General features: G+C 33.8%; 1 protein-coding gene across 5 annotated transcripts in view; it reads right to left on the reverse strand.

Annotated features, from left to right (window-relative positions):
* The window catches only part of LOC143236824 (uncharacterized), a 65,295-nt gene that overhangs the window by 30,198 nt on the left and 11,050 nt on the right, over window positions 1–24,047 (reverse strand). For 4 of the 5 annotated variants that reach the window (XM_076475423.1, XM_076475421.1, XM_076475422.1 and 1 more), the window contains exons 2-5: window positions 12,185–12,273; window positions 10,521–10,630; window positions 6,782–7,092; window positions 5,395–5,536 (exon numbers count right to left, since the gene is read on the reverse strand). In XM_076475423.1, the coding sequence (XP_076331538.1) occupies window positions 5,395–5,536; window positions 6,782–7,092; window positions 10,521–10,630; window positions 12,185–12,273 (652 nt within the window). The remainder of the gene's footprint in view (window positions 1–5,394; window positions 5,537–6,781; window positions 7,093–10,520; window positions 10,631–12,184; window positions 12,274–24,047) is intronic. The other variant, XM_076475425.1, reaches the window with a different exon arrangement.

Consider the following 24,047-nt stretch of genomic DNA (forward strand, 5'->3'; position numbering starts at 1 on the left):
TCCTTCAAACTATCTTCCAATTGCTTTGATTAGCTGTCTCTGAAGGATCTTACAGATGATTGTTAATACTCGTCTTGTTTGGTTCCACGAATCAAACAACCTCCTGATGTAGGTTCTGAAAACAGCACTTCATCATAGACCACCTAATTAAACTTGAAGCATTAATCAGGGAAGCCTTTCTAAAGCGACAACATCTTGTTTCTGTATTTTTCGACCTTGAGAAAGCTTGTGATAATACGTGGATGTATGGCATCCTGCAAGATCTCCTTTCATATTGCTTACGTGGCCATTTACCCATTTTTATTAAATATTTTTAATGGCCAGGTGATTCCAGGTCTGTGTGTATTCGACACATTCCAGTTCTTTCCCATGGGAACTTGGAGTCCCTCAGGGCTGTGTTTTGAGTATCACACTTTTAATTATAAAGATTAATGTCATCAGTGGACAACTTCCTTACAGTTGCAAATGGTCTCTGTGTCAACGACTTTTACATTTCGTGTCAGTCGTTGAGCATGAGGTTTATTGAGCAGTAGCTACAGACTGCCCTCAATCGTTTAATGAAGTGGCTAACAGCAAACAGTTTTACCTTTTCTCACTTTTGCATGCACTTATGCCACCAACAGGGCATTCACCTCGATTCTGAGCTCTGTCTTGAAGAATTTGTGCTTTCTGTGGTCCCCGAGGCAAATTTCTTAGGGCTTATATTTGTCTGTAAGCTTACTTTCATTCCACACATCAAGCAGCTATGCATCAAGTGTACAAGGGCATTGAACATCATCCATGTCCTCCCACCTCTTAGGAACAGATCGACGTTTTATGCTAAAGATCTGTCATGTCCTCATTCGATCAAAACTGGACTATGGGTCTCTAGACCATGGCTCTGCTAGAACCTTGGCCTTGAAAATGTTAGAACCCGTGCACCATCAGGGGCTTCGGCTCTACAAAGGGGTTTTGCACTTCTCCAGTCCAGAGTTTGTACACTGAGTCTCATGAACATCCTCTACACTTTTCCAATTGCAATTGTCTTTATTGTAGGCTTCAAAACTTTGATCCTTACTACAGCATCCCACCTAGGGTTGTGTTTTCCTTCTTCAGTGGACCATACCTTTTTAAAACAGACGGTCTGCCATTTTCCCTTTTCGTATCCAGACGCAGTTGGATGGATTTGGTTTGTCCTTGGATGACACTGCTGTATCCAATGGTCAGCGAATCCCACCATGTATTATTATCATAGCCAAATGTGACCTTTCTTTGAGTCATCTGAAGAATGAGGATTCACTAGATTAGAAGTACCAGCTTCTAGTTACCGAACATCTTTCAAACCATCAGTTATAAGGATGGTTCGAAATCAGGTGACTCTGTGGGATCTGTTATGATTTGTTGTGATTCGATGATTGCACACAGGAGCTCCTCTGCAATTTCTGTGTTCACTGCCAAATTTAACGTCATTTCTCTTGCCTTGGATCAAGTAGAAGCTATGCAGTACATGAATTGTACTATTCATACTGACTCACTTAGCTCTCTACTGGCCCTGGATTTGCTTCACGTTAGTTCTCATCATGTTCTCGTCGATATTAAAAAAACGATTAACCCATTTTTATTTATCATCTACTTCTGTCCAATTTTTCAAGATACCGGACCACGTTGGTATTCGGTGGAAAGAGCTCACTGACACTACAGATAAGTCTGTCTGCTCTGGCGTTATTACTGCCATGCCTGTTCTATGAAAGAGCTATGGTTCTGTATTTAAGACTGGGCTCTATGCTATTTGGAAGTGAGCAACGTGATAACAAGCTTTTGCAGACCAAGCCTTCTGTTGCTCTTTGCCGTCTTGCTTCCATAAGGATCGGAAGGAGGAAGTTTTCCTGACTAGGCTACGCATTGGTCACAGTTTTTTAACTCATTGCTTTCTTTTATTTGGTACTGATGCACCAATATGTGGTCTGTGTGGCACACGGGTCACAGTAGCCCACATTTTATTGTCATGCTATCATTACAATAGTGAGCAACGGCAGTATTTTAGATTTTTCTAACATAGGTTTACCCCAGACGTTGAACAGTGTCACTGGCGATGGTGACACTGTCCACCTTACTAATGTTTTTAAATTTATAAAAGCCATTGGCCTTTTTAACTCTATTTAAATTTTACCAGTTGTTTGAAGTTTACTTAGTTTTACATTGATTCATTTTTACGTTTTATAGCAATTTTATTTTATTTTTTACCTAGTAGTTTTGCGCCAATAAACGCTGACCAATCAACCATTTATTCACATAACCACACATTCACACACAACATCAGATTTAACAATAAATATATGGATCTGAAGTTCTGTACTCACATACAATAAAATTAGTTTTAATTAGAGAGGTTCAGGAAGGTCTCAATAACTGAAGCCTCTCTGCATTTCGATGGCCACTCGTTGTTCCATAACTTTCAATAAAATTATACTCCTGTAATAACATATTTCATCTTGGCAGTTTTTCTGTGCAACAAGATTAAATGTTTATAACTGTACTAATCGAACTGAATTTTATTTTACTTTCATACCCCTTTCACGAGCTAGCTGACACTTTGGACGGTTCTTTATAAAAAGCTCTATATCTCCAAACATACCCAACGAGGAGTAGCTATTACTGATCTTATCTTTCATTTTAGCTGCGCCTAAATGTCCAACCAACATTGCATCATTCCTTAGCTCTAATTACTTGCGTCTACATTCCGTCTGGAATGTAATTTGATACTTACTATGTGTTGTATCATTCCCATCACATTAGTTCCTCGATGCTCCTTCAGCCCAGTATTACTAATTTCGCCTGAACTTTGTTACTTCCTGTTCCTCTATCGTGGCTTCACTGCAGCATTTATCCAAACTCTGATCTTTAATTTGCCAGTCAATTATTTTTCTCGATCCATACTCCCTATTCTAGTAGCATTTAAATTTTCTTCACTATTTGTATTGTTCACGTGATTATTGACTTCTTCACTAACTCCTATCTCTGATTCAGAGTGCCCTGTAATCTCATTTGTTATTTGGCTATGTGTTACCATTGTTATTAGTATTTACATCTATTTTGAAACCCGACAGCTGCTACCTCAATATCAAGCAAAACTCGATGTTTCATACTTTCCACCACCCCTGCGATGATTTAACATTCAAAAGTTCGACTTTGACTGTAGCTAGTAGTACTATATACAGAATTTCTCCGGCTATAGCACTAATCCCTATTAAATCAAATATGACACCTATGAGTTAATTATCATTTACTAACGATTTTCTCATCAGTTTTTCAAGTATCACTATCCCTTAACGTCTTTACAGCTTGCTCATTTATTATCACATCACCTTAATATTTATTACAAAAATTATGTTTGTCTTAACTACAACATATTAGATTCTCTCTTTTTCCGTAGTTTTCTTATTATGCCTATTTTTATGAACTCGGTCACATCTAATACATTTTGGCAGTGGTTTATAATTTCTCTCCACATTTACAAACCCAACCTGCGTAAAGGCTTTCTTTGCATCTCTGGAGAAGAAATTATCCAGTTTTATTTGTTTGTTGCAATTAGTTCTGTAAGATTGATATTCACTCACTTTCAAAGAAACGTGAAAGGAGGAATGAAGGCAAACTCAGCTGATTATGCAGAAACGTCTAAATGCGTGTTTACAAAATTATTAGCACATCGTCTTGAACGAACTTAAACTTAAAAATATGCGTGCGTATTTTGTTAACGCCTTTCCAGTTAATGCAGGAAGTAATTTTCTCATCATATACGGAAGGTTCTATTCGTCTACTCTCGTTATTGTTTTAAAAGCACAGAAAAACACAGTTATATTTCTTTTATAAAATTTAGGTAACTACGTAGGGTGCTTCTTTCCCACACTCCAGCCTTCCAAAATTGCCTTGCCTTTCACTCACCGTCATTTCGAATTCTCTCTGTTTTTGCCTGTCTTCTAACTGTAGCTGTGAAGAGTTTTCTTAGCTTCAAAACGTTTCGTTTCTAGCTTATCTGAGTAAATTCCAACTCATTACCACTAGCAGTTTTTAAATTTTCAATGAGCTCAAGGTTAGAAAAATTATCTACTGTGACTCTTGCCTCAATTATATATCTTATTTCTTTCACTTGTTACTACATTATATAATTTATTTCAAAACTAAACTTTTGTCAGTTATTTCCATTTTTCCTCCATACTGGAGTTAATTCTTTAATTTTAAACAATGAATAACAAAATTTATAACTAGCAATAATTCAATGAACCACTATAAAAACAAGAACAAGCAAGAAAAGAACAAAAAGGAAACTTTCTTTACTAATTCAACTGCTTCATCAGTTGGCTTTCTTTTAATGTTGATGTGGTCCCAACTTCAAATTATTTTGTTATTGGGTATCAAATTCTAACAAATTTACGAATCACAATTCTGATATCCTTTTCATACAATGGTGCTATACTTTCACTTTACTTTCCCTTCAGCTTCACTAAGACTAAGTTAATTTATATCAAGAATTGACTCATACGAACTTAAACATGATAAACTGGTGTTTATACCACATAGTTTTAAAAATTACGTTAGCTTCTTATTGGCAGCATATTACTTTCTTTCTTCGTATCCCCCCTCCGTTTCTTCGTTCACCCTCTAGTCGTTTTTGATGTTTTCTTCTTTTCTCTTAAACTGAGGTATTTTATATATATTTCTTAAACTATTTGTAAAAAGTTTCTTTCATACATTGCACGCATGTTTTGATTATAACATTTCATAATCACAGGGATCCTGTTGTCGTCATAATGTTGAAAAAGAAAAGTGACCACTTCCCCAAGTCACTTATAGTGCTGTAACCACTCACAAACTTACCAAAAGTTGGCCACTTTCGCACTTCTTTCAATCACAACTAATACTTCTTGCATTTAACTTCACAACATTCACTACTAAAACCTGCATATGTAATTTCAGTATGCTTTATTTATTAAGCTGATTTTGTATTTTTAGTCCTGCCCCAAATAAGACGTGTTTAATATCATTTCAGTTAAGCCTTTTATTCCAGCCTGCGTTTCTAATAATTACTTTATTTTATATTTTTTATTTGTTACACTGCTTCATTTAAACCTATTTAAGTCATGTGTTTTAAATTTTACTTCCTTTTAAGCTTCAATCTTGCTTCTTTAATTTCGCACATTTACTTTAAAATCTAAGTTTGACCCAATATCTGAGTGTTTCTTTACTACAACTTCACTTAAGTCATAAATAGGAAACATCATATTAAAAAATCATTTCTTTAAAAACAAGAAATTAATCTCAAGAAGTCTCTTAAACTCCACATTAAAATGTTTGTGACACTGGTAAAAAGAACAAAGTAAAATTCAATACGATTGATAATAACAAAATATATCGTACCAAAAAAACGCTAAATCCAAGATCGACCAGCTCTTGCTTCAAGTTAAGAGCATATCTCACTGCTTCTGCTCGGACATAGCTAATAAGGATGGGTTTTGCCACAAAGACTTTTCTAAAATCTTTCTTCTGTTTGAGAGAAATTCTGTAAAAACGGGCAAATTAAAGCAATAAATCTTAATTGTCTAATCTTTTTGAGTAATTTGTAAAATTCGAATAGAGAATTAATAGTTTCAAACGTGTGGATAGCTGTTTACATAATGCACTACATATTTTGAATCTTTCATTTCCTTTCTATAGCTGTATGTTCATTTAATGATATTTGCTGTTACGCACACCCAAGTCGTAGTTACTTATCCTATTAAAACATTTTTTTCACTTACTAAATTGTTTAGATTAGTATAATATACATATCCTTAAAACAAAAAAATCTTGTTAACTGATGAGCCATGACTTCCTTTTCTATTTCTCAATGAACAAATTTGATATCTTAATTTTTTTTAGAACAAGGAATACTTATTGGAACTTCTTTGTTGTATTTTCATTAAATTTATCTATTTTTAAAAAGTAAAATTTCCTTTACTAATTTTTGTATGGATTGGAGTTTTTTACGTTAAAACTACAGACTTATGCGTTTATATTTTCGATACCTATTGGTGATGCAATATTTGGTTGCCTTAAGATTATATTACTGTACTATATCATGTTTGTTAAATACTGTTATGTCAGAAATGTGTGCAAATTGTATCAAATGAGTTTTTAAGGTTTGAAGTATTACATCAAAATAACTTAATTAAACCACAATATGATCATCATCACGAAAATTGTTCCACTGTTATATAAATAACTAATAATCTTAAAATATTAACCATCATCTTTTCATGCTTCGAGTACAACAAGCATAATGCTTTCACGTTGGTTATATTTTTGCTTGTCTCTGAGATGATCTCTTATAATCAAAATTAAAACAACCTACTTTATGAAGGTTGGACAAACAATAATAATTTAATTTAAGATATTAAACATGTTTGTATATTAATTTCCATGGTGTAAGGTTTAGCTAAAATTAGACTTTGTACTTAGTATAATTTCATTGTAATTATTATTATCTCCTTTCATCTTTATTGGCTTCCATTGTACACAACTACTGATACTTTGTAATAATTTCAATCTGTTCAGAAAAAATACAAAATCATACTGAACAAACAGATTGAAATTATTACAAAGTAAAAAAAGAAAATAAATCACATTTGCAGGTTTGAACTGATGTGTTAGAAAGTTTTTAGTTTTGGATGGTTATGTAAAGTTAATTTTTAACTTTTTTAATTTTACTAATTATTACTAATTTTATTAAATTCACATTTGAATTGTGATATTGCTATATGGTTACCTTCCTAGCTTGAAGGTCTTTTTCCTTTGAACTCCAGACTCAAGTGTGAGACAGTTTTGAATATTACATCCACTTTTCTGAGAGGAAATTCTTTCTGATTTTTGGCTTGTTGAAATCAGTGCTGAATATTGTCGAGTTGGTTGTGGTAGAGAAGTACCGGGCTGATTTGCTCTGATAAACGTTATTGAAATATGTTGTTCCACAAGTATGTCAACCATAGTCATCATCAATTCTTGTTTGGAGCTCAATGGACAGCCATGCTGGTCTAAAAACCTGTATTCCAGTCTTTCATTGTAATTGATATCACGAATCTAAATATATGTTATAAAAGTGGAATTTCAAACGTTTTATTATAAGGACATTTTCGAGACACAATAACAAATAATAAAAATAATTTTATCAACACTAATTCAGCTTGTTAAATTGCAGCTTTTTTATTAAGATGAAGTTTCACAAACCTAATTTTGAAGTGCAATACAAATTATTAACGGTTTTCTATAAGTTGTGTGTTTGTGTGAGTTAAACTAGAAAGTAAACAAGAATTATAAAGTTAAAAAAGATTCACAACTCGTCCAGATGCATCTTAACGAAAAGGAAGAGCAATAAATTGAAAGAAAGAACAATCCTCTTTGATCTACCAAATATTCCGATATAGCTCCAATAAACGTCTATGTCTATGGTTGGTAAATGTGTTTTGTATGTTTTACGTATAGCAAAGCTACAAAGGGCTATCTGCTCAGCCCACCGAGAGAAATAGAACCCCTGATTTTAGCGTTGTAAATCTAGAGACATACCGCTGTACTAGCGGGGGACAGGTTGGTAAATATATGTGATCTAAGGCGAACTTGTCATTGTTTGAAGGGGCTTTTTTTAAATAAAAATTGCGGTGTGGGGTGATGGTATGAGGAAAGTCGACAATAGAGAAAGTAATGACATGACCAACAAGGAAACGGGACATTGTTTTGATAAAATGGAATTAACTCTTTGTAATAAATAACCTTTATTCTTATGGTCCACAATCCTCGAAATACGTTTTTTTATGGTACAAATGCCTTCTCCCTACTGGCGAAGCATTATTATAATCATTATACTTGCTATAAGGCATTAGTATTAGACCTAATAAATTGTTAACACCACAATTTTATTATAATTGCATTATTATAATCATTATACTTGCTATAAGGCATTAGTATTAGACCTAATAAATTGTTAACACCACAATTTTATTATAATTGCATTATTATAATCATTATACTTGCTATAAGGCATTAGTATTAGACGTAATAAATTGTTAACACCACATTCTTTATCTAACAAGGCTGCAAAAACCGTTTGCACCATAACAACAGTTGTTGCAACAAACGCTATAAGTAGCGTTCCGACCACTATTGTGTTTATCGTGATCCCAACAGACTGATAAGCTCTAGATTGAATAAAACACGTCGTAAGCAAAGAATAGGGCAAACGTTTCATGGTTGAAATGCTATTACTATACACTTTTAATTATTCAAAGTCCTCAAGGGTCTAGATAAAGAAATATAACAGGCCTAACACTATTATCCTACAATAATTTGACGCCATTACAATTTTAATCGCGTCTGTAAGAAGATGACGTCTGTATCTCTTGTACCTACAAACATTAGAGATACGGGTACACTTCAACATTACTATGACTGGTGGTTTTGATTGTTTGGAATTAAGCACAAAGCTATACAATGTGCTATCTGTACAATGCCCACCACTATCAAAAATTATAAAGCAAACAAACTAACAGTGATTTAAAATTTTTGATATCTCTTTAACAAAACATAAATGCTTTAAAACTGTATTTCTAGTAATACACAAACTAATGCTTTCTGATATAAGTAAAATGTTTTATAGCAATGCAATCAGTTGAAAGATTTCTTCGAAATGTATACAATTTGCTCTTCTTTATTTTCTTCTTTTTTGTCTGGTGAATTATAATATAATTTTACTGACCAACACTGTTTTGCACTGTTAACTTACTAAACGTATTTAGGACTAGCCTGGCCGAACCGAGTGAGTTATAATTGGGTTTAAAGCTGAATATAATGTAGACAGCAAAGGTTCTAACTGGTGAAACAATGCATTGTAACTTTTATAAAGAAACGCAAGAAAATTATATATTACTTTAACAGTTAATATTAATTCTATCAACATCAATGTCATACAAGAATGTCCTTAAACTACCAGACAATGTGTTGTATTATAGAGGCCCAATTAAAAATTCGAACAGCTAAATCAAACAATAAACAAGATATCCCATACGTGTTGCCAATTTTTACATCTTTTAGTTCAACTACGAAAAATACATTTTTTTTCTATTGTGTGAAGACTCAGGTTAAGAGTGATATAGTTAATAAAGAACCCTTTCTTCGACTCAACCTGCATAATTTTTTTTCAAAAGGCTACCTGCATAATACTCTTTACGTTGAATATATTTTGCATGTTAACAAACGTTTACAGTTTGTCCGTTTCTGTGTCCACGATTCATCTAATGTAATAAAATACTATCATAGGAATGTACACCAAATAAGTATGTTTTAGAGAGTAAGATTTATCTCAGTTAATGCAGATAGCCCACATCAAGTATCAATGAAGTTAAAATATAAAGAACTAAAGGCATTTATGCCAATGAAAAGTTTTATACACACAAGAAACTATAAACTGTTTTATTCAATAAATAAGAAGCCACAAAGTACAGGGATAATGTTTATCGGGCAAAATGAATAAAAATGAAGTAATGTTAATAAATTAAACTTCATTAAACCACTTTGGAAATTTTAGCGTTTATGGAGAGGAAAATTATGTTAAAAACAAGTACACACCTAGCATGAGAACAAATATTAATATAATATATTAAGATCACCGTTAAAAGTGACCTTCACGATCTATATACTTACTCAGCAAAATTTAAAACAATAGAGATAAATTAATACCATCTCTAATAAAGAAACAATTCTGTCGAAGAAGCCGGAATTTAAGATTCCATAGTTAACAGTTATTACTTGTGATGTTCAAGTCACCATAACGAATTCCATCACACAAAAAATTTTAAGAAGTCTCCTAACAATTTTCAGAAGCCAACATCAAATCACTTATACATATTGTACGCTCCAATAAGACAAATCAACTGTTACACCTTTTCTAGTAATTTAAAAGTTTAAATTAACTATCAATCTTACAGCCCTTATCTGCAACAGTTTCATGAGATTGATATCCTTCCTACAGGTTACTAAACCAAAATTTTCCAAATGAGGTCTAACTAGAGTCTTATACAAACTAACAAAATAAATTCAATTAATTTTGTGGAACGTAACTGATATGGATAATTTAAACAAGTTAGTCTTAGTTACTACCGACAGACCAACTGAAGAGGATTCCGGGTACAAACACTCCTAGATCCTCATCCTTCTCTGTGTTGTAACCAGTGGTAAACATAAAAGCTTTTCTCATATACTGGATTCTATACTAACAAATAACAAATCTAACGAATTTCTAACAAGGGATCCATTAAACCGATTCACCACTCTTCATTATTCTTTGACTTAAGCACTTCAACTTAAAAAAAATTACCAATTTCACTACGTACTTTCTTAAATCCTTTGCACAAATAGAGAAGTAAATTGAACATAATATGTACCTATACTAACTTGTATTACTTTTAAATATAAATAATCCAATAATTATCAAAATCAAAAGGAAAAAGTAAACTTACAAGATCGTTCACACTTTCTCGTGTTCTTTTGACATTCCAGTTCAAATCAGCAAAGATGAAACCTAAGTACTCTTTGCTAGGCACTAAGGCTATGCCAACACGGAGTTTTTCTGCGGAATTAAAGTAAAGTTATAAATCAAATAACTTCTAAATATAATGTAAAAAAAATGTTGCAACAAATGAAATTACAAGAAAGATTGAAGAATGGACAGACTTAATTTGTGTGTATTAAGAAAACTGTATTTTCAAATATTTTCTCATCTGGCATATTTAACCACATACAGAGATACATAATGTTAAAACAAAGGTTTTGAATGTGTATATCAACAAGTTACGTAATATTTGTAGTCGATATAAAATGGAGATAGAGCGGCATATACCAGACCTACATTCTGGTACTGTTTGTCGTTTATAAGTAGTGTGATACTATCGAAACTGATCGTTTTGGTAGAAAGTACGTAATATATGTTTCCGAATTAAAGTATTCATACACTGAGATCATATGTGTTAAGATCCGGATTTTAAAATGTTTAGGATCGGGGTATCCCTTTTACCTAATGTTATTAGCAAACAATTATGGATCAACTTGATGCTCCAGGAATTTCTACAATGAGACCAACCACAAGTCGTACTCCAGCCTTAGTAAGCAAAGTGCGGCGTCCTGTAACAGATGAAAATTCACAAAAGGCGTATATACAAGAATAATTACAGACTAGAAATGAGGCCTTAAAGTTCAACAAAATAAAGCTTCCAATCATATCTCTCATTCAATCATTATATACCTCATGTAGCTAATGAGTAGAATAAATAATAATACTATTCTATGTGAAAATACCCTGTTTAAGTCGTTTAAAAACTTTCGTTCTCATACACTAGATGGATTATGGAAAGAAATCAGGGAAAAGTAGTGTGCTTTCGACATCACAGTTTTCCGACGAAGAATTTTTGCAATGAATAATTACGTCTTAGGACTATTGCTACGTTTCAAGATCGTCAGATAATGTATGATAGTACATGGCAAAATGGGTTTTTCCAAAATTATTTTAATATAAAGTACCTGTGTATTTGCAAGATTTCTAGAATATTTTTTCTGTCTCAGGACATTTTGTAAGAAAACTATGTTTTCTACAAGCAAGTATGACAATGATAATGATACATAACAGTTTTTTCGAGAATCAAATTATAGGACAATTGTTGACCTAGTTTCTAACGTACTTCCTGCCTTTGGTTTTTTTAGACGTGGTTTCAAACTCCATCCTAAGTCGTTCTTTTTCCAAAGTTGAGCAGGAAAACAAAACATTAGCTTGAAACCAAAAAATGTATGCAAGAGTCGGCCACAACGGACAACTTCAAAATTTCGGATCCTCTATCTAAAATAAGACCGAGTTACTGATCACTGCTAGGTGGTCATAAATGAATGAGTACATATACAATTGTAATATACTGGCTATGGAAATTTTTCCATTAAATAATAGTTCTTCTCAGCACATATTCTATCGTAGGTTTAATCTACGGTTGTTGTTTTTTTTTGTTGTTTATTTCTTTATGTGTTTTTTTCTTATAGCAAAACCACATCGGGCTATCTGCTGAGTTTACCAATATTTTGATTTTTTTATTTTACAAATGAAACTATTATAAATGTATATACAAGGATAAACTCTTACCAGAATATCTGTGTAAAAATATTGAGTTTTTCTCCGTAATCAGGAGATCTGCTGTCAAGGATTGTTCTTGTTCTTTCAAAATTTGATACCTGAAGAAATACATCAAAACGTTTATAATAAATGTTCTAGAAACTTCTCACTTACATACATTTATTACTTTGATAATTTTGGTATCTAAACTGGAGTTTATCAAGGTACATAAAAAGGTACATTTTACACTCAACTATACAAAATATCTTATCTTTTCGTACGTCAACCTCAATGGATCAACACCAAATATTTCTTGAACATTTTTGTGTGTGTGGAAAAATAAAGGAGAAAATACTCACGAGTAAAAATGTTAAGTTTTTGAGTCAACTCACAAAGAATTACTGATGTTTTATATGTTATATTCGTTTGTTTTTTTATGGACAGGTGGTCAGGAAAAGAGCAAATAATAAACGTTCTTCTTCCTCGTTGACTCCCGTCACTATGATTGGTCGTGAAATATTGTCCTACTCACTCCTACAAGTTTTAACTTCAACATTTTAATTAAATTGCGATATATTAAAATTTTTTCCCACAAGATTGCGCGTGCTATATCTCCCTATTGTTTAAACCTGGTAATAATGATTTTCAAATACTATTATCCTAGGAAAGGTCCCCTTTATTTCCATAAAAGACTTTTTAAAATACTTCCTGTTAAACAATATGTAGCAACAACAACTGAATAATGCCGCGCTTAGTCATGTTAGGATGTTTTGAGTAGTTTGTTTTCCTACAAATTTCCCACAAAGCTACACAAAACCTTCCATAATATAGAACTCATAATTAAAGGAAATGCAACTAATCAACAGTATCCTGCGTAAATGCTTGAGCTACTAGTCTCTGACCGAATAATGAATTTGATTGCCACTGTTATAGCACACCCATAAGAGGCAATTTGAGTTCTACAGTAACGGACACGAATCATGAACAAACAAATTCGTATCTAGGGCAGGGTAACCCCTAGGACACGTCCGACAAATGTTAGGCAAAATAAATAGTTAAATCTTCTACGGATTGCTCCCTACCAGTACAGCGGTAAGTCTACGGATTTACAACGCTAACATCAGGGGTTCGATTCCCCTCGGTGGGCTCAGTAGATGGCACGATATGGCTTTGCTATAAGAAAAAAACACAAACACACTCTACGGAGTGTATTTTTTTGGAACCTAGATTTATGCGATGGTTTGATTTCTGTGCTGAAACCTTCATCAGTTCAGTGTGATTCCTGTATCGTATAATATAGTCTATCTGAGGGATATAATGTGATATTTAAGATATACGCATTCAACATATGACTCAGAAACCACACTGGTCCTCCTTACGGTTCAATATGTACAGAATTCGAAATATTATCACCCATCTTAAGACTTTAGCATGTGAAGTATACCAAACCTTTAACGCCAAAATACACAGCTGTAAACATTACGAGATTAATTATGTCAATTTTTTTTACAAAAGTTTTGAACTGTAAGATCTTTGTTTCGTCTGTAAATTCAGTGAAATTGTACACTGTTAAGGTTAAATGAAGAATGTACACGTCAATTTATTCTAAATCTCACCATATACAAAAGTGCCCTACATTTTGTTTCAGTGACGTATTGGTTGCAATAAAACACATCAATGTTTCGCCAATTTTCAGCGCAGTGCTACCTTACATGGAAGGAAAGATAAAAATAATCTATCCCTTCTCCATGTAATCTTTCTAACTGTGGCGTCCTTTTCGATGATGTTCAAATACATTGCTGGCCAAAATCTTAAGGCCAATGAACATAAAGAAAAAATATGCATTTTGCATTGTTAGACGGCATCTACGAGAGAAATGTTTTAAAAACCGTAAACGTCTTCAAAGGCCACGCATCCTTCCACACCACGAAACAGCTCGGTTAAACTTTGCTGAGAAGCACCAAACATGGAATGTAGAAAAGTGGAAGAAGGTTTGTTCTCTGATGAGGGCCCGGCATGGCCAGGTGGGTTAAGACGTTCGACTCGTAAACTGAGGGTCGCGGGTTCGGATCCTGGTAACACCAAACATGCCCGCCCTTTCAGCTGTGGGGGTATTATAATGTGACGGTCAATCCCACTTTTCGTTGGTAAAAGAGCAGCCTAAGAGTTGGCGGTGGATGGTGATGACTAGCTGCCTTCCCTCTAGTCTTACACTGCTAAATTAGGAACGGCTAGCGCAGATAGCCCTCGAGTAGCTTTGCGTGAAATTCAAAAAACAAACAAACAAACATCTCTGATGAGAAACAATTTAACCTGGATAGTCCAGATGGCTTCAAACGTTACTGGCACGATAAGGATATCTCACCGGAAAGTGACACACGACACAGTGGAGGAGGTTCCATCATGATTTGGGGTGCTTTCTCCTCCCATGGAGTAATGGAGCTTAAGGTTATACATGGGCGTCAAACAGCAGCTGACTACAATGGCATGTTGGAGAGAGCATCCTTATTGACTGAAGACCCTTGCTTGTGTGGAAATGACTGAATCTTTTAGCAGGACAATGCTGCAATCCACAATGCCCGCAGGAAAAAGGATTTTTTCATAGCGAATAACGTGATCCTTTTGGACCAATGTTTAGGGGTGGATGGCAAGGAAAGTCTATAGAAATGGACGAAAATTTCAAACAGTGTATGATCTTCGTGAAGTCATCTTCACCACTTGCAATAACATTCCAGCCACCCTTCTGCAAACGCTTATATCGACTATGCCAAAGCAAATTTTTGTAGTTATTCGCAATGACGGCCGAGCAGCTCACTACTGAGACCTCTTGTTGGGTATTTTCTACCCTGTTTAGGACTTCTTTTTGGTGTGGTCTTAAACGTTTGACCAGTTAGTATTTTGGCTCATTTCATAGTGTTCACATTTTCCCCATTAAATGCTAAAAAAGGTTTTTTTTATTTTTCTTTTCTTATTTTCATCTTTCGAAGCTCTACTCAAATAAGTGGTTTAGTCTAATAACGCAAAATGCATATTTTTTCTTTATGTTCATTGGCCTTAAGATATTGGCAAGTAGTGTATCAGGTCTAGGTTCTCCCTAAAGCGACATCGGCTGCACTAAAAAAATATATCTTAATATCCTTCATGTACTTTGTGCAACATGATAAACAATATTACAGGAAAATCTTAATGGCCACTAAAAGTCCATAAAACCAGTTTTGTTTTATGCAAGTGTATGTCTGGCCTTCAAAATGCATCCGGCTACTCACACGGAAAACCGAAGGAAACGGGGATTTCAATGGGACACTACTTTTCTGTAATTTAGGAAATTCCGTTAACTTGTGAATATGGACACTTATTATATAAAATATTAAAACAAGTAACAGAGATAAACCAAACCAGTTTCCTAAAGAATACTTTTCAAATGATTTAAGTCAGAAAATAAGACAATAATAATAACTTCCAGTTACATTTGGAACAAGTCGTGTATGTGTACATAATTTCGAACCAACTATAATTCATTTACTGTCTTAAGAAAGAAAATTTTTTTTTATAAAAAGGGAAAAAACGACATTCAAAAAGTTAATTCGAAATAACATAATGTTCTAACATACAGGGAAATGCAACACACATACATCTCTATGTTTAGGTGTATATATAGGGTGGCATTGTGATTTTGTTATACAAATACCTATGTACACTGAATGTATCACAAACTTTGTTTGTTGGTAGTTTCCAACAGATGAGTATGAGAACGATGATAACACTATACAGATTTATTTCGCTTGTTTGTTTTTTTTTTAATTTCGCGCAATGCTACTCGAGGGCTATCTACGCTAGCCGTCCATAATTTAGCCAACTCTTAGGCTACTCTTTCACCAACGAATAAACACTATACAGGGGTGGACAAAAAGTGGCCTCCCTTGAAATTATTAATTTGCTATATCTTTCATTAAATAACAGAAAATATGTAAGACTCTATGTTTTTTGAAAGCATTCGACGAGATCTGTTCAAATATGATCTCATATCCTAATTTTTAACACTGGCTTTTGTAAGTACCTTAATTTTTCATGATTCTAGTTACATTTTCTTATAAAAAGTGTTGTGCACTTGCTGTAGTTTATTAGATATTCTTATTTCAGTTGGCATATAAAATGATCAAAAAGTAAATCTGGTGAAAAAACTAGACTACAGCAAAATATTTTATATCTATATAATATAAACGCCTTGTATCTGTCAGTGCAGATTTTTTCCAACTTTTTAAAGTCTTACCATTATAACATGTTTCAGAAATGTTTTGGTAGGCCTAACTTCAACTAATTAATTTTCTTACTTTTGAGAGCTTGACGGCCACTTCAATTTCCCCCCACCCTGTCCTGCTGAATGCACGCAAATGTAGTATTTATTTTGCCGTGAAGCCAATGAAATAAATCCAACACCCAGCGTAGGTGTCTTTGTTAGTCTTTTTTGTTGTTGAAAAATGTGTCTTCTCTTGTGTTTATTACAAATAATGGCTAACATAAAAATGGAATCTTTCAAACCAAAGGAAAGAAACTAATAAAAGAAGTGAGCGTCTCAGGCAACAAATTAAGGTACAATGAAAAACTAAATCCTTACACAGAAGTAAGATTTCGTGATGACGAGAAACCCACTTGAAGTAAAAATTATCTCAAGATCACAAGAACTGACACATAATTTAAGACAGAAATCCACAGAAAAATCACCCATACTGGACTATACATTCCCTGGGACTCAGCACATGAAACAAAACAAAAACCCAATATATTAAGAAACCAAATAAACACAGTCACAAAACTATGTTCACCAATAGAATTAATGATGAAATCAAAAAAATAAAACAACACTTCATCAACATCAACAAATTTCCTCCAAAAACCATGAAAAAAATATACACACACGTCTAGATCAACAATACAATCAAACTTTATCGAGTTTACTAGGACGTCTACTAAACACAGATGAAAATTCAGAAGAATTCATTTGAATGCACCCGAATGAACATATGTATTGTTATTATTCTTAATAACAGAAGCATAAAATATGTTGATTTTCAATTGCCACATTCCAGTTAAAGTTACAATAAAGTAACCGTAACTTTAGCATTGATATATGAACGTAGATAATATTCAATTAAGTAATACAAATACCGTGGTAGAGAAAGGTTTCAAGACAACAAATTCAGTAAAACCTCTGTGCTATAAGTGCTATGAAGAAAAAAAAAAGCAGGTTTGTTCATATAACAGTATTACCGATGTCCTTTCTACACGGACATGATCTTAGCAACAACTTAATTAATTTACTTAACCTAAAATTAATTCAGTAATCGGCTATTGTGAACGTTATTAACTCTGGACTTTAAGTTTATAAACATAAATCACGGAGAAGATTTATGATAGTTAGATGCTTAGTTTAAGATTATTTAACTACAGCGAGACAAAATATCGATAAGGACTCTCATTGCTAAAAAGGTTCATACAATTTAAACTATATGAGAAATTAACTTTATTTAGATGTATATTTTAGTGAGTTACAAAATAATATTAAATACAGTTACAGCGGCCTAGAGGAGATTATGATTACTGTGGTTAAAGCTTAATGTTTCCATTTAAACTTTTTAAAATAACCATTATGTTTAATTTCTAAACAAAGTGTATGTCATCTATCAATCGGAAGCTCATTACTTGATTGTATTAATATTTTTAAGGTATGTCTGTAGGTGCAATTTGCCATAAAATGATTGCTATAAATGATTCAACTATACTGAATGACAAGATTACTCGCCAACTAATGTTAGTTCCACACTTGCAATCAAAATATTGTAATATGAATTCTCAGCCTAATGTATTTATAATAGTAATGACGCTGAGTGCTTTCGTGGTCAGCAGTCAGTACCTGCTTTAAGTCGGAATAGTGAAATTAACATGTATTTCCCAAATTAATAATGTCCTTCAATTTCTTGTTTGATTGAATAATATAATGTTTTAAATAAAAGTTATTTTGTTTTTTATATATGTTGACAACCTCAAGGAAATTTCAAAAGTATTTTAAATATCAGAGTAGTCTTGAAAAACCATTGTATGAGATGTATTACATTATATATCATCATTCAAATAATAACAATTAACAGTTACAGAATGAGAATTTAAAGTTTTTCAACTACAAGTTAAAAATAAGCTAAGAAAAAAAAAGATTGCATAACGCAAATTACACCTTGTTGGAGGTTCTGAAACCCGGAAGTTTCGTACTTGCATTCACTGAACCCTTCGTAATTGGAAAAATAAAATATTATTTTTTCAAATTCAAAACATAAGTAGATATTTTATTAGTGCACAAAATGAACCATGCATCAGTTGCACACAATATCACTGAAAGAACAAAACCAACAAAACATGAATTTCACACAAAAACAAAAACATAACTCAATGAATATTTAATGCAAATCAAAGTGACTTTTGCTGTTGCCTTTCAGAGACAAGTTCAGAAATGCGCGGCTTCACCTTGACAAGTGCCACTCTCATATCGTTTTCGCAACAAAGTGTGTTCCTTTTCTTCGTTTTTATGTCTACCATCCTCGAAAAAGATTGCTCGCAAAGATACGTTGTAATAAACGGTATGAGTATCTCAAGGGCTTTCTTAGCAATAAGAGGGTTCGCAACGATTTGGTGACACCAAAACGTTGAGAGCGTTGTTGTTCTGAAAAGTTGCTGTTGAACCTGGCTCTGCTGAAATTCAATGATTTCGTCGAGGTATTCACCATTGACATCTGCTGTCACAACACTAAACGTGAACGGCTGTCTCACCCATGCTGGATATGACTATCTGGTGGTGAAGTATCCGGCGAGAGACTTTGTAAGCTCATCTAAGTGCATGGCAATTGCTTGCTTCAGTTCCCCGTGTACAGAAATGTCTCCGATTTCAGACACATCTTCGACCTTACTTACACAGTCGTCCAGCAGAGGAAAGTTTGCGAAGTTATCATTCTCTGTTCGTCGTTTCCATAATGGTAGCTTTTTTGGAAAAGCCTTCAGGTTTTCTTCTGCTTCGATGACGTTGACTCCACCGCCCTGCATCTGTTGATTCAGATGATTGAGAGCATTGAAGATATCGGCCATGTACGCCAAAATAAGAATGAACTCAGATTTTTCGAAGCAATCTGCATGACAATGTTGGTGCTCTCGCAAAAACAGGGCTAATTCCACACGCATGGCAAAAACATCAATTCAGCACCTTTCTCCGGGATAACCACCGAACGTGAGAATGGTACAGAAGTACCTCGAATTCAGAGCCCATTTCACTCCACAGCTCTTTGAACATGCGATGCTTCAGGGCACTATTTCGCACAAAGTTCACACATTCCACTACAAATTTTAATACTTTTGCCAGTTTTGAAGGAAAGGTTTTTTGTTGGCAACGGATGCCTGTGCAGAACACAGTGCATTATAATGATGTGTGGTGCATCGGCTTTCACCAGCGCACCAAAACCAGTTTTGTCCCAGCATGACTGGAGATCCGTCCGAACAGACTGCAGAAACCATATCATACGAAAGATCGTTGTCTCTGAAGAAGTCATCCACAAGTTTCTTCACGACGACTGCCTTAGTTGTTGTTGTAAGAGGCTTACAAAATAAAAAAAAAATTCTTTTATCTCGTCGTTCTTCACAAAATGCACGAATACAACAAGCTGGCTTAGATTGGAAACGTCGGTGGTCTCGTCGAGTTGAAGGCTGAACTTTGCTTGAAATCAGATCTGCAACTACTTCTGCCAAGATGTCATCTATTCTGCTGCTAATGGTGTCATTTGAAAGAGAAATTTGGGATAACTTATTTTCAGCAGCTTTTCCCAGCATGATATTCGCCATCTTCAATGCAGTTGGATTTACGAGTGCTTCACCAATGGTGTGTGGTTTGCCCTGCTTTGCGATCAAGTACGCAACTTCGTACGATGCTGTGAGGATCTGTTTGTCGATGGGTACAAAGCCGAGAACAGGCAAAGTAGCCTTTTCATCGAACCTGGCTCTCTTTACCTTGAATTCAGCAAGCGTTGTGTTCTTGTATTTCCCATCTCCATGCAGCTTTAGTGAGTGTTCTCTTAGTTTTGCTGGTGATGGACTAGAATTACTCAACTTAGCATTGCAAATCATGCATTGAGGACGCTGACTCCCATCATGTTCCGTTACACACGTGAATTCCTATTGTACGTATTCGTCCGACCACTTTCCGTTTTTGCTCGACAAAGTTAGTATGAAAAGATTGAAAGATTAGGAAAAAAATCACAAATGACGCACGATTACTACAGTCACAAGTCGACTGCTAAGCGCACGAAGTTCCCTGCAGCACAGATATTAAGGCCAAGTGATGTGACGTGATCAGCCGCAGCCAATGATGGCCAAGTGGAGAATGACGTCACAAATTATACGAGTGGGGTGAACGGAACGGACACACACAAGTGTGTGTGTCTTGACCTCTGCCGAACCCCTGAGACTAACTCACCGAACCCCTGGGGTTCGATTGAACCTAGGTTAAGAACCACTGCCCTTATGGGAAAGGTATTTTCATCATTGAACACAAACTGTGATGAATACCCCACATCTATTAAATTTTACCTCTTTGTATATAAATACTTTTTGTAGTTGTTAAGCACAAAGCTACAAACTGGAATTTCTATAACGTGGCTCCCACAAAGATCGAATCAACATTTAGAATTATAAGCCTTCAAATTCAACACTAAAATATACACAATATATACATTCCGTATGTGCATAAATGCTAATATAATCTTATATTAGGAGCACATGCAGGTTACATCCTACAACTCTCCATATCTAAACAGTCAGTAACTGTCTACAATTTATCTTAGAAAATTATATCCAAACTGAAAAAATTAAAGAGTAAATAAAAACAAACGAGCAAGGGAAAAATACTTATTCTAAATTTTAAGAGCTATAGAATGTTTATTTCAAGTTGAAAAATGAGAATAAATAATTTTGGATAGGACGTTAATCCTACCTTATTTTCATTGTTTCATTAAACTATGTAGACACCTGTTTTATGTTTAATTGCACTGTTTAGACTATAATGTACAATTCCTCAACAGCAACAGCTACAACAAACTTGTAGCACTGCGTTTTGACACCCATAGTAGGCAGAGCACAGATTGTCCATTGTGTGTATCTTTGTGCTTAACTTCAAACAACCAAAATGTTAATATCAATCCAACTACACACGTACTTCCTACTATAGTAAGGGCTTTCGACCTGATGGCCCCCATAACATAATACAGAACTTGTAATACTGGCTGTTAAATTACAAAATTCAAGTTTCCCTTTTCATAATCGGATTTCCCCTTATAATGTAAGCGCAAAAGCTCTTTTAGTGGTGCTTAAATATTTGGTTTTTACACATCGTAAACTGGTTGCTCTGCAGTTCGAAATCAAGTTTATGAAACTAACGACTACGTTAAAACATTGAGTTAAATATATAACTTAACCCACTTTCATAAGGTTTTGTCCATTTAACAGGAAGACCTTGACAAATTAATACTAAATTCTTCCCTCTGCCACCATCTATCATACGTTTATCCACCTACTTCCGCTTGTCTCTCTGTCCACCTGCCATCTTATATTTCCGTAAGCTCTTGAAATGAAGCAAAATATCAAATTTCAATCGACAATCTCAAGAGGGAAACCTGTAAGAAATGTTGTCCTTCAGTCTTAATTAAAGGATACCTGTAAATAAGGCTTCCCTGTTTTAGTCATCGTAAGAGATTTATGAGAAGTGTGGGTAACCTAAAATATTCAACTCATAATGTTCAAGGCGATCTTTTGTTTTGTTCAGAGAAAATTAACAACGAATTACTTTAATTATAAAAAACATTATCCATTGTTATATATTTACCTTAATTAGCTGGTCTCTTTAAATACTTATTTATTTTAAAAATAATTTTAACTTTCACATTCAGAAAATGGTTGAGTTTTACAGAATTATATGCATATAAAACAAATATCAGTGTAATAGAGACACTTTAAGTTCTAAGATAATCAAAAACCTTGATGACAAACGTCTTAAAGATTCATTAAACACATGCTGACTATAAACCTCTCAATGAAGACGTCAAAAAGTTACCACCCATACTGTTCCCAATAATTATCAATTTTTATAGTAGCCATGATCCTTTTGCAGTTTACTAGATTATTACTTTTACAATGAGTCTCAGCAATGTTACCACTAGAACTGTTAGAAAAACAACAACTCGAATAAATGCACACTATAAAAGCGCAGGAAGGCTATTACACAATGTCTTCATATTTGGGCATGTAACTTAAAGATAACACTTTGCAGGAACACACTGCGTATGAAGTGATGTGACAAGTGCTCCTAAAAGGCTGCAATGTTTAGTGAGACATTTGTTACACCTCATTGTACAAACATGACAGTCTTCTCATTCTTCAAACTTTGTAGGTCTTTTTATGGGTATCCAGTGGATAAAACAACTGATAGGCATTACTCAGTACTTTTACGTCTATATTAATTGTCGACTTAGCCTATTCTCCTTCATACGATATTTAGACTGTACGTGAAAATGATTTTATGTAACTTAAGTTTATAGTACAGTTACTTGTTTCATATAATAATAATATATTAAGCTAATTTTTAAGTCTTATTTTAATATTAACCTTTTCATGGCATTAGTTTTCAAAAATAAAATATTTCTATCGTGTTTAACTTTTTTTAACTATGTAAAGGAAATACATGCATTCATGTTTCGTAAAAATAGTACGAAAATGTTTATTGTTAAACAAAACTAAAATTTACACTTTTGGATAACTCTGACATAGTCTTCGATACTAATTTCTACACATTCACATAGGCCCGGCTTGGCGAGGTGGTTAAGGTGCTAAATTAGGGGCGGCTGGCGCAGATAGCCCTCGTGTAGCTTTGCGCGAAGTCCAAAAATAAACTGAACATTCACATGCAGTTTGACGGACAGCGTCTTCCAGCAAAATTAGTTCCAGTGCTTAGGTGATTGTGGCGAAATTTGATCCTATATTTATTCTAGGATGCACGACTTGAGAAAAAAGTTTAGTTTGAAATTATCCTGTGAAATTTTGGTCAAATTTCTCTCTTATAAAGTGGGAAAATGGCATTATTTCTATTTTATTAGGTAAAATTTCCTTCATGATCTGCGATTTTTGTGTTTATCTTTCTTCCAGTTCCACCAACATATGCTTCATTATATGGCTGACATGGAATTACACAGAAGTCAAGTTTTCTAGCTTCTTGTAGGGATTATTTTGATGTTACATTCTTTCTAACATACAGTTTTTCTTTATTTGCTGTAAATTAAAGAAAGTGATTTCTTCTTTTTTTTTCGGTTGTTCTATTTCTGTCATTTGTTACATATTATAATTTATCTCGAGCAAGTTTCCGATTAATTATGTTACGTATTACCATTTCAAGTAGCCGGAAATTTGAATTTGAATTCAAAAGTTAATTGAATATCAATATGTATGAAATTTATGATCTCGACCAATAAGATTGATAAACACAGTTTTCTTTCTTGGTACAAATATATTTTAATATACAAATAACAATACAATTTATAATAACGGTTATTATAAATAATTCATATACAAAAATTTTACAAACATACAAATAACACTATGTCTTTTATCTGATCTGCAACTAAATATTTTATCAGCAATTCACGATGAGTGAATTAATTCTATGTTGATACACAAGTACACTTTACTTGACGAGTAGTTACGTAGCTAGCTTCTCCTCATGTGAGTTTTTCTCGACGAAAATATCTAATGTCCTCGTAGAAGTACTAACGTCCGAAGTTAATTCACTGAAGTCAAAAGGTTTGTAACTTTC

This window comes from Tachypleus tridentatus, chromosome 13 (assembly GCF_004210375.1).
Source record: "Tachypleus tridentatus isolate NWPU-2018 chromosome 13, ASM421037v1, whole genome shotgun sequence".
NCBI lineage: Eukaryota > Metazoa > Arthropoda > Merostomata > Xiphosura > Limulidae > Tachypleus > Tachypleus tridentatus.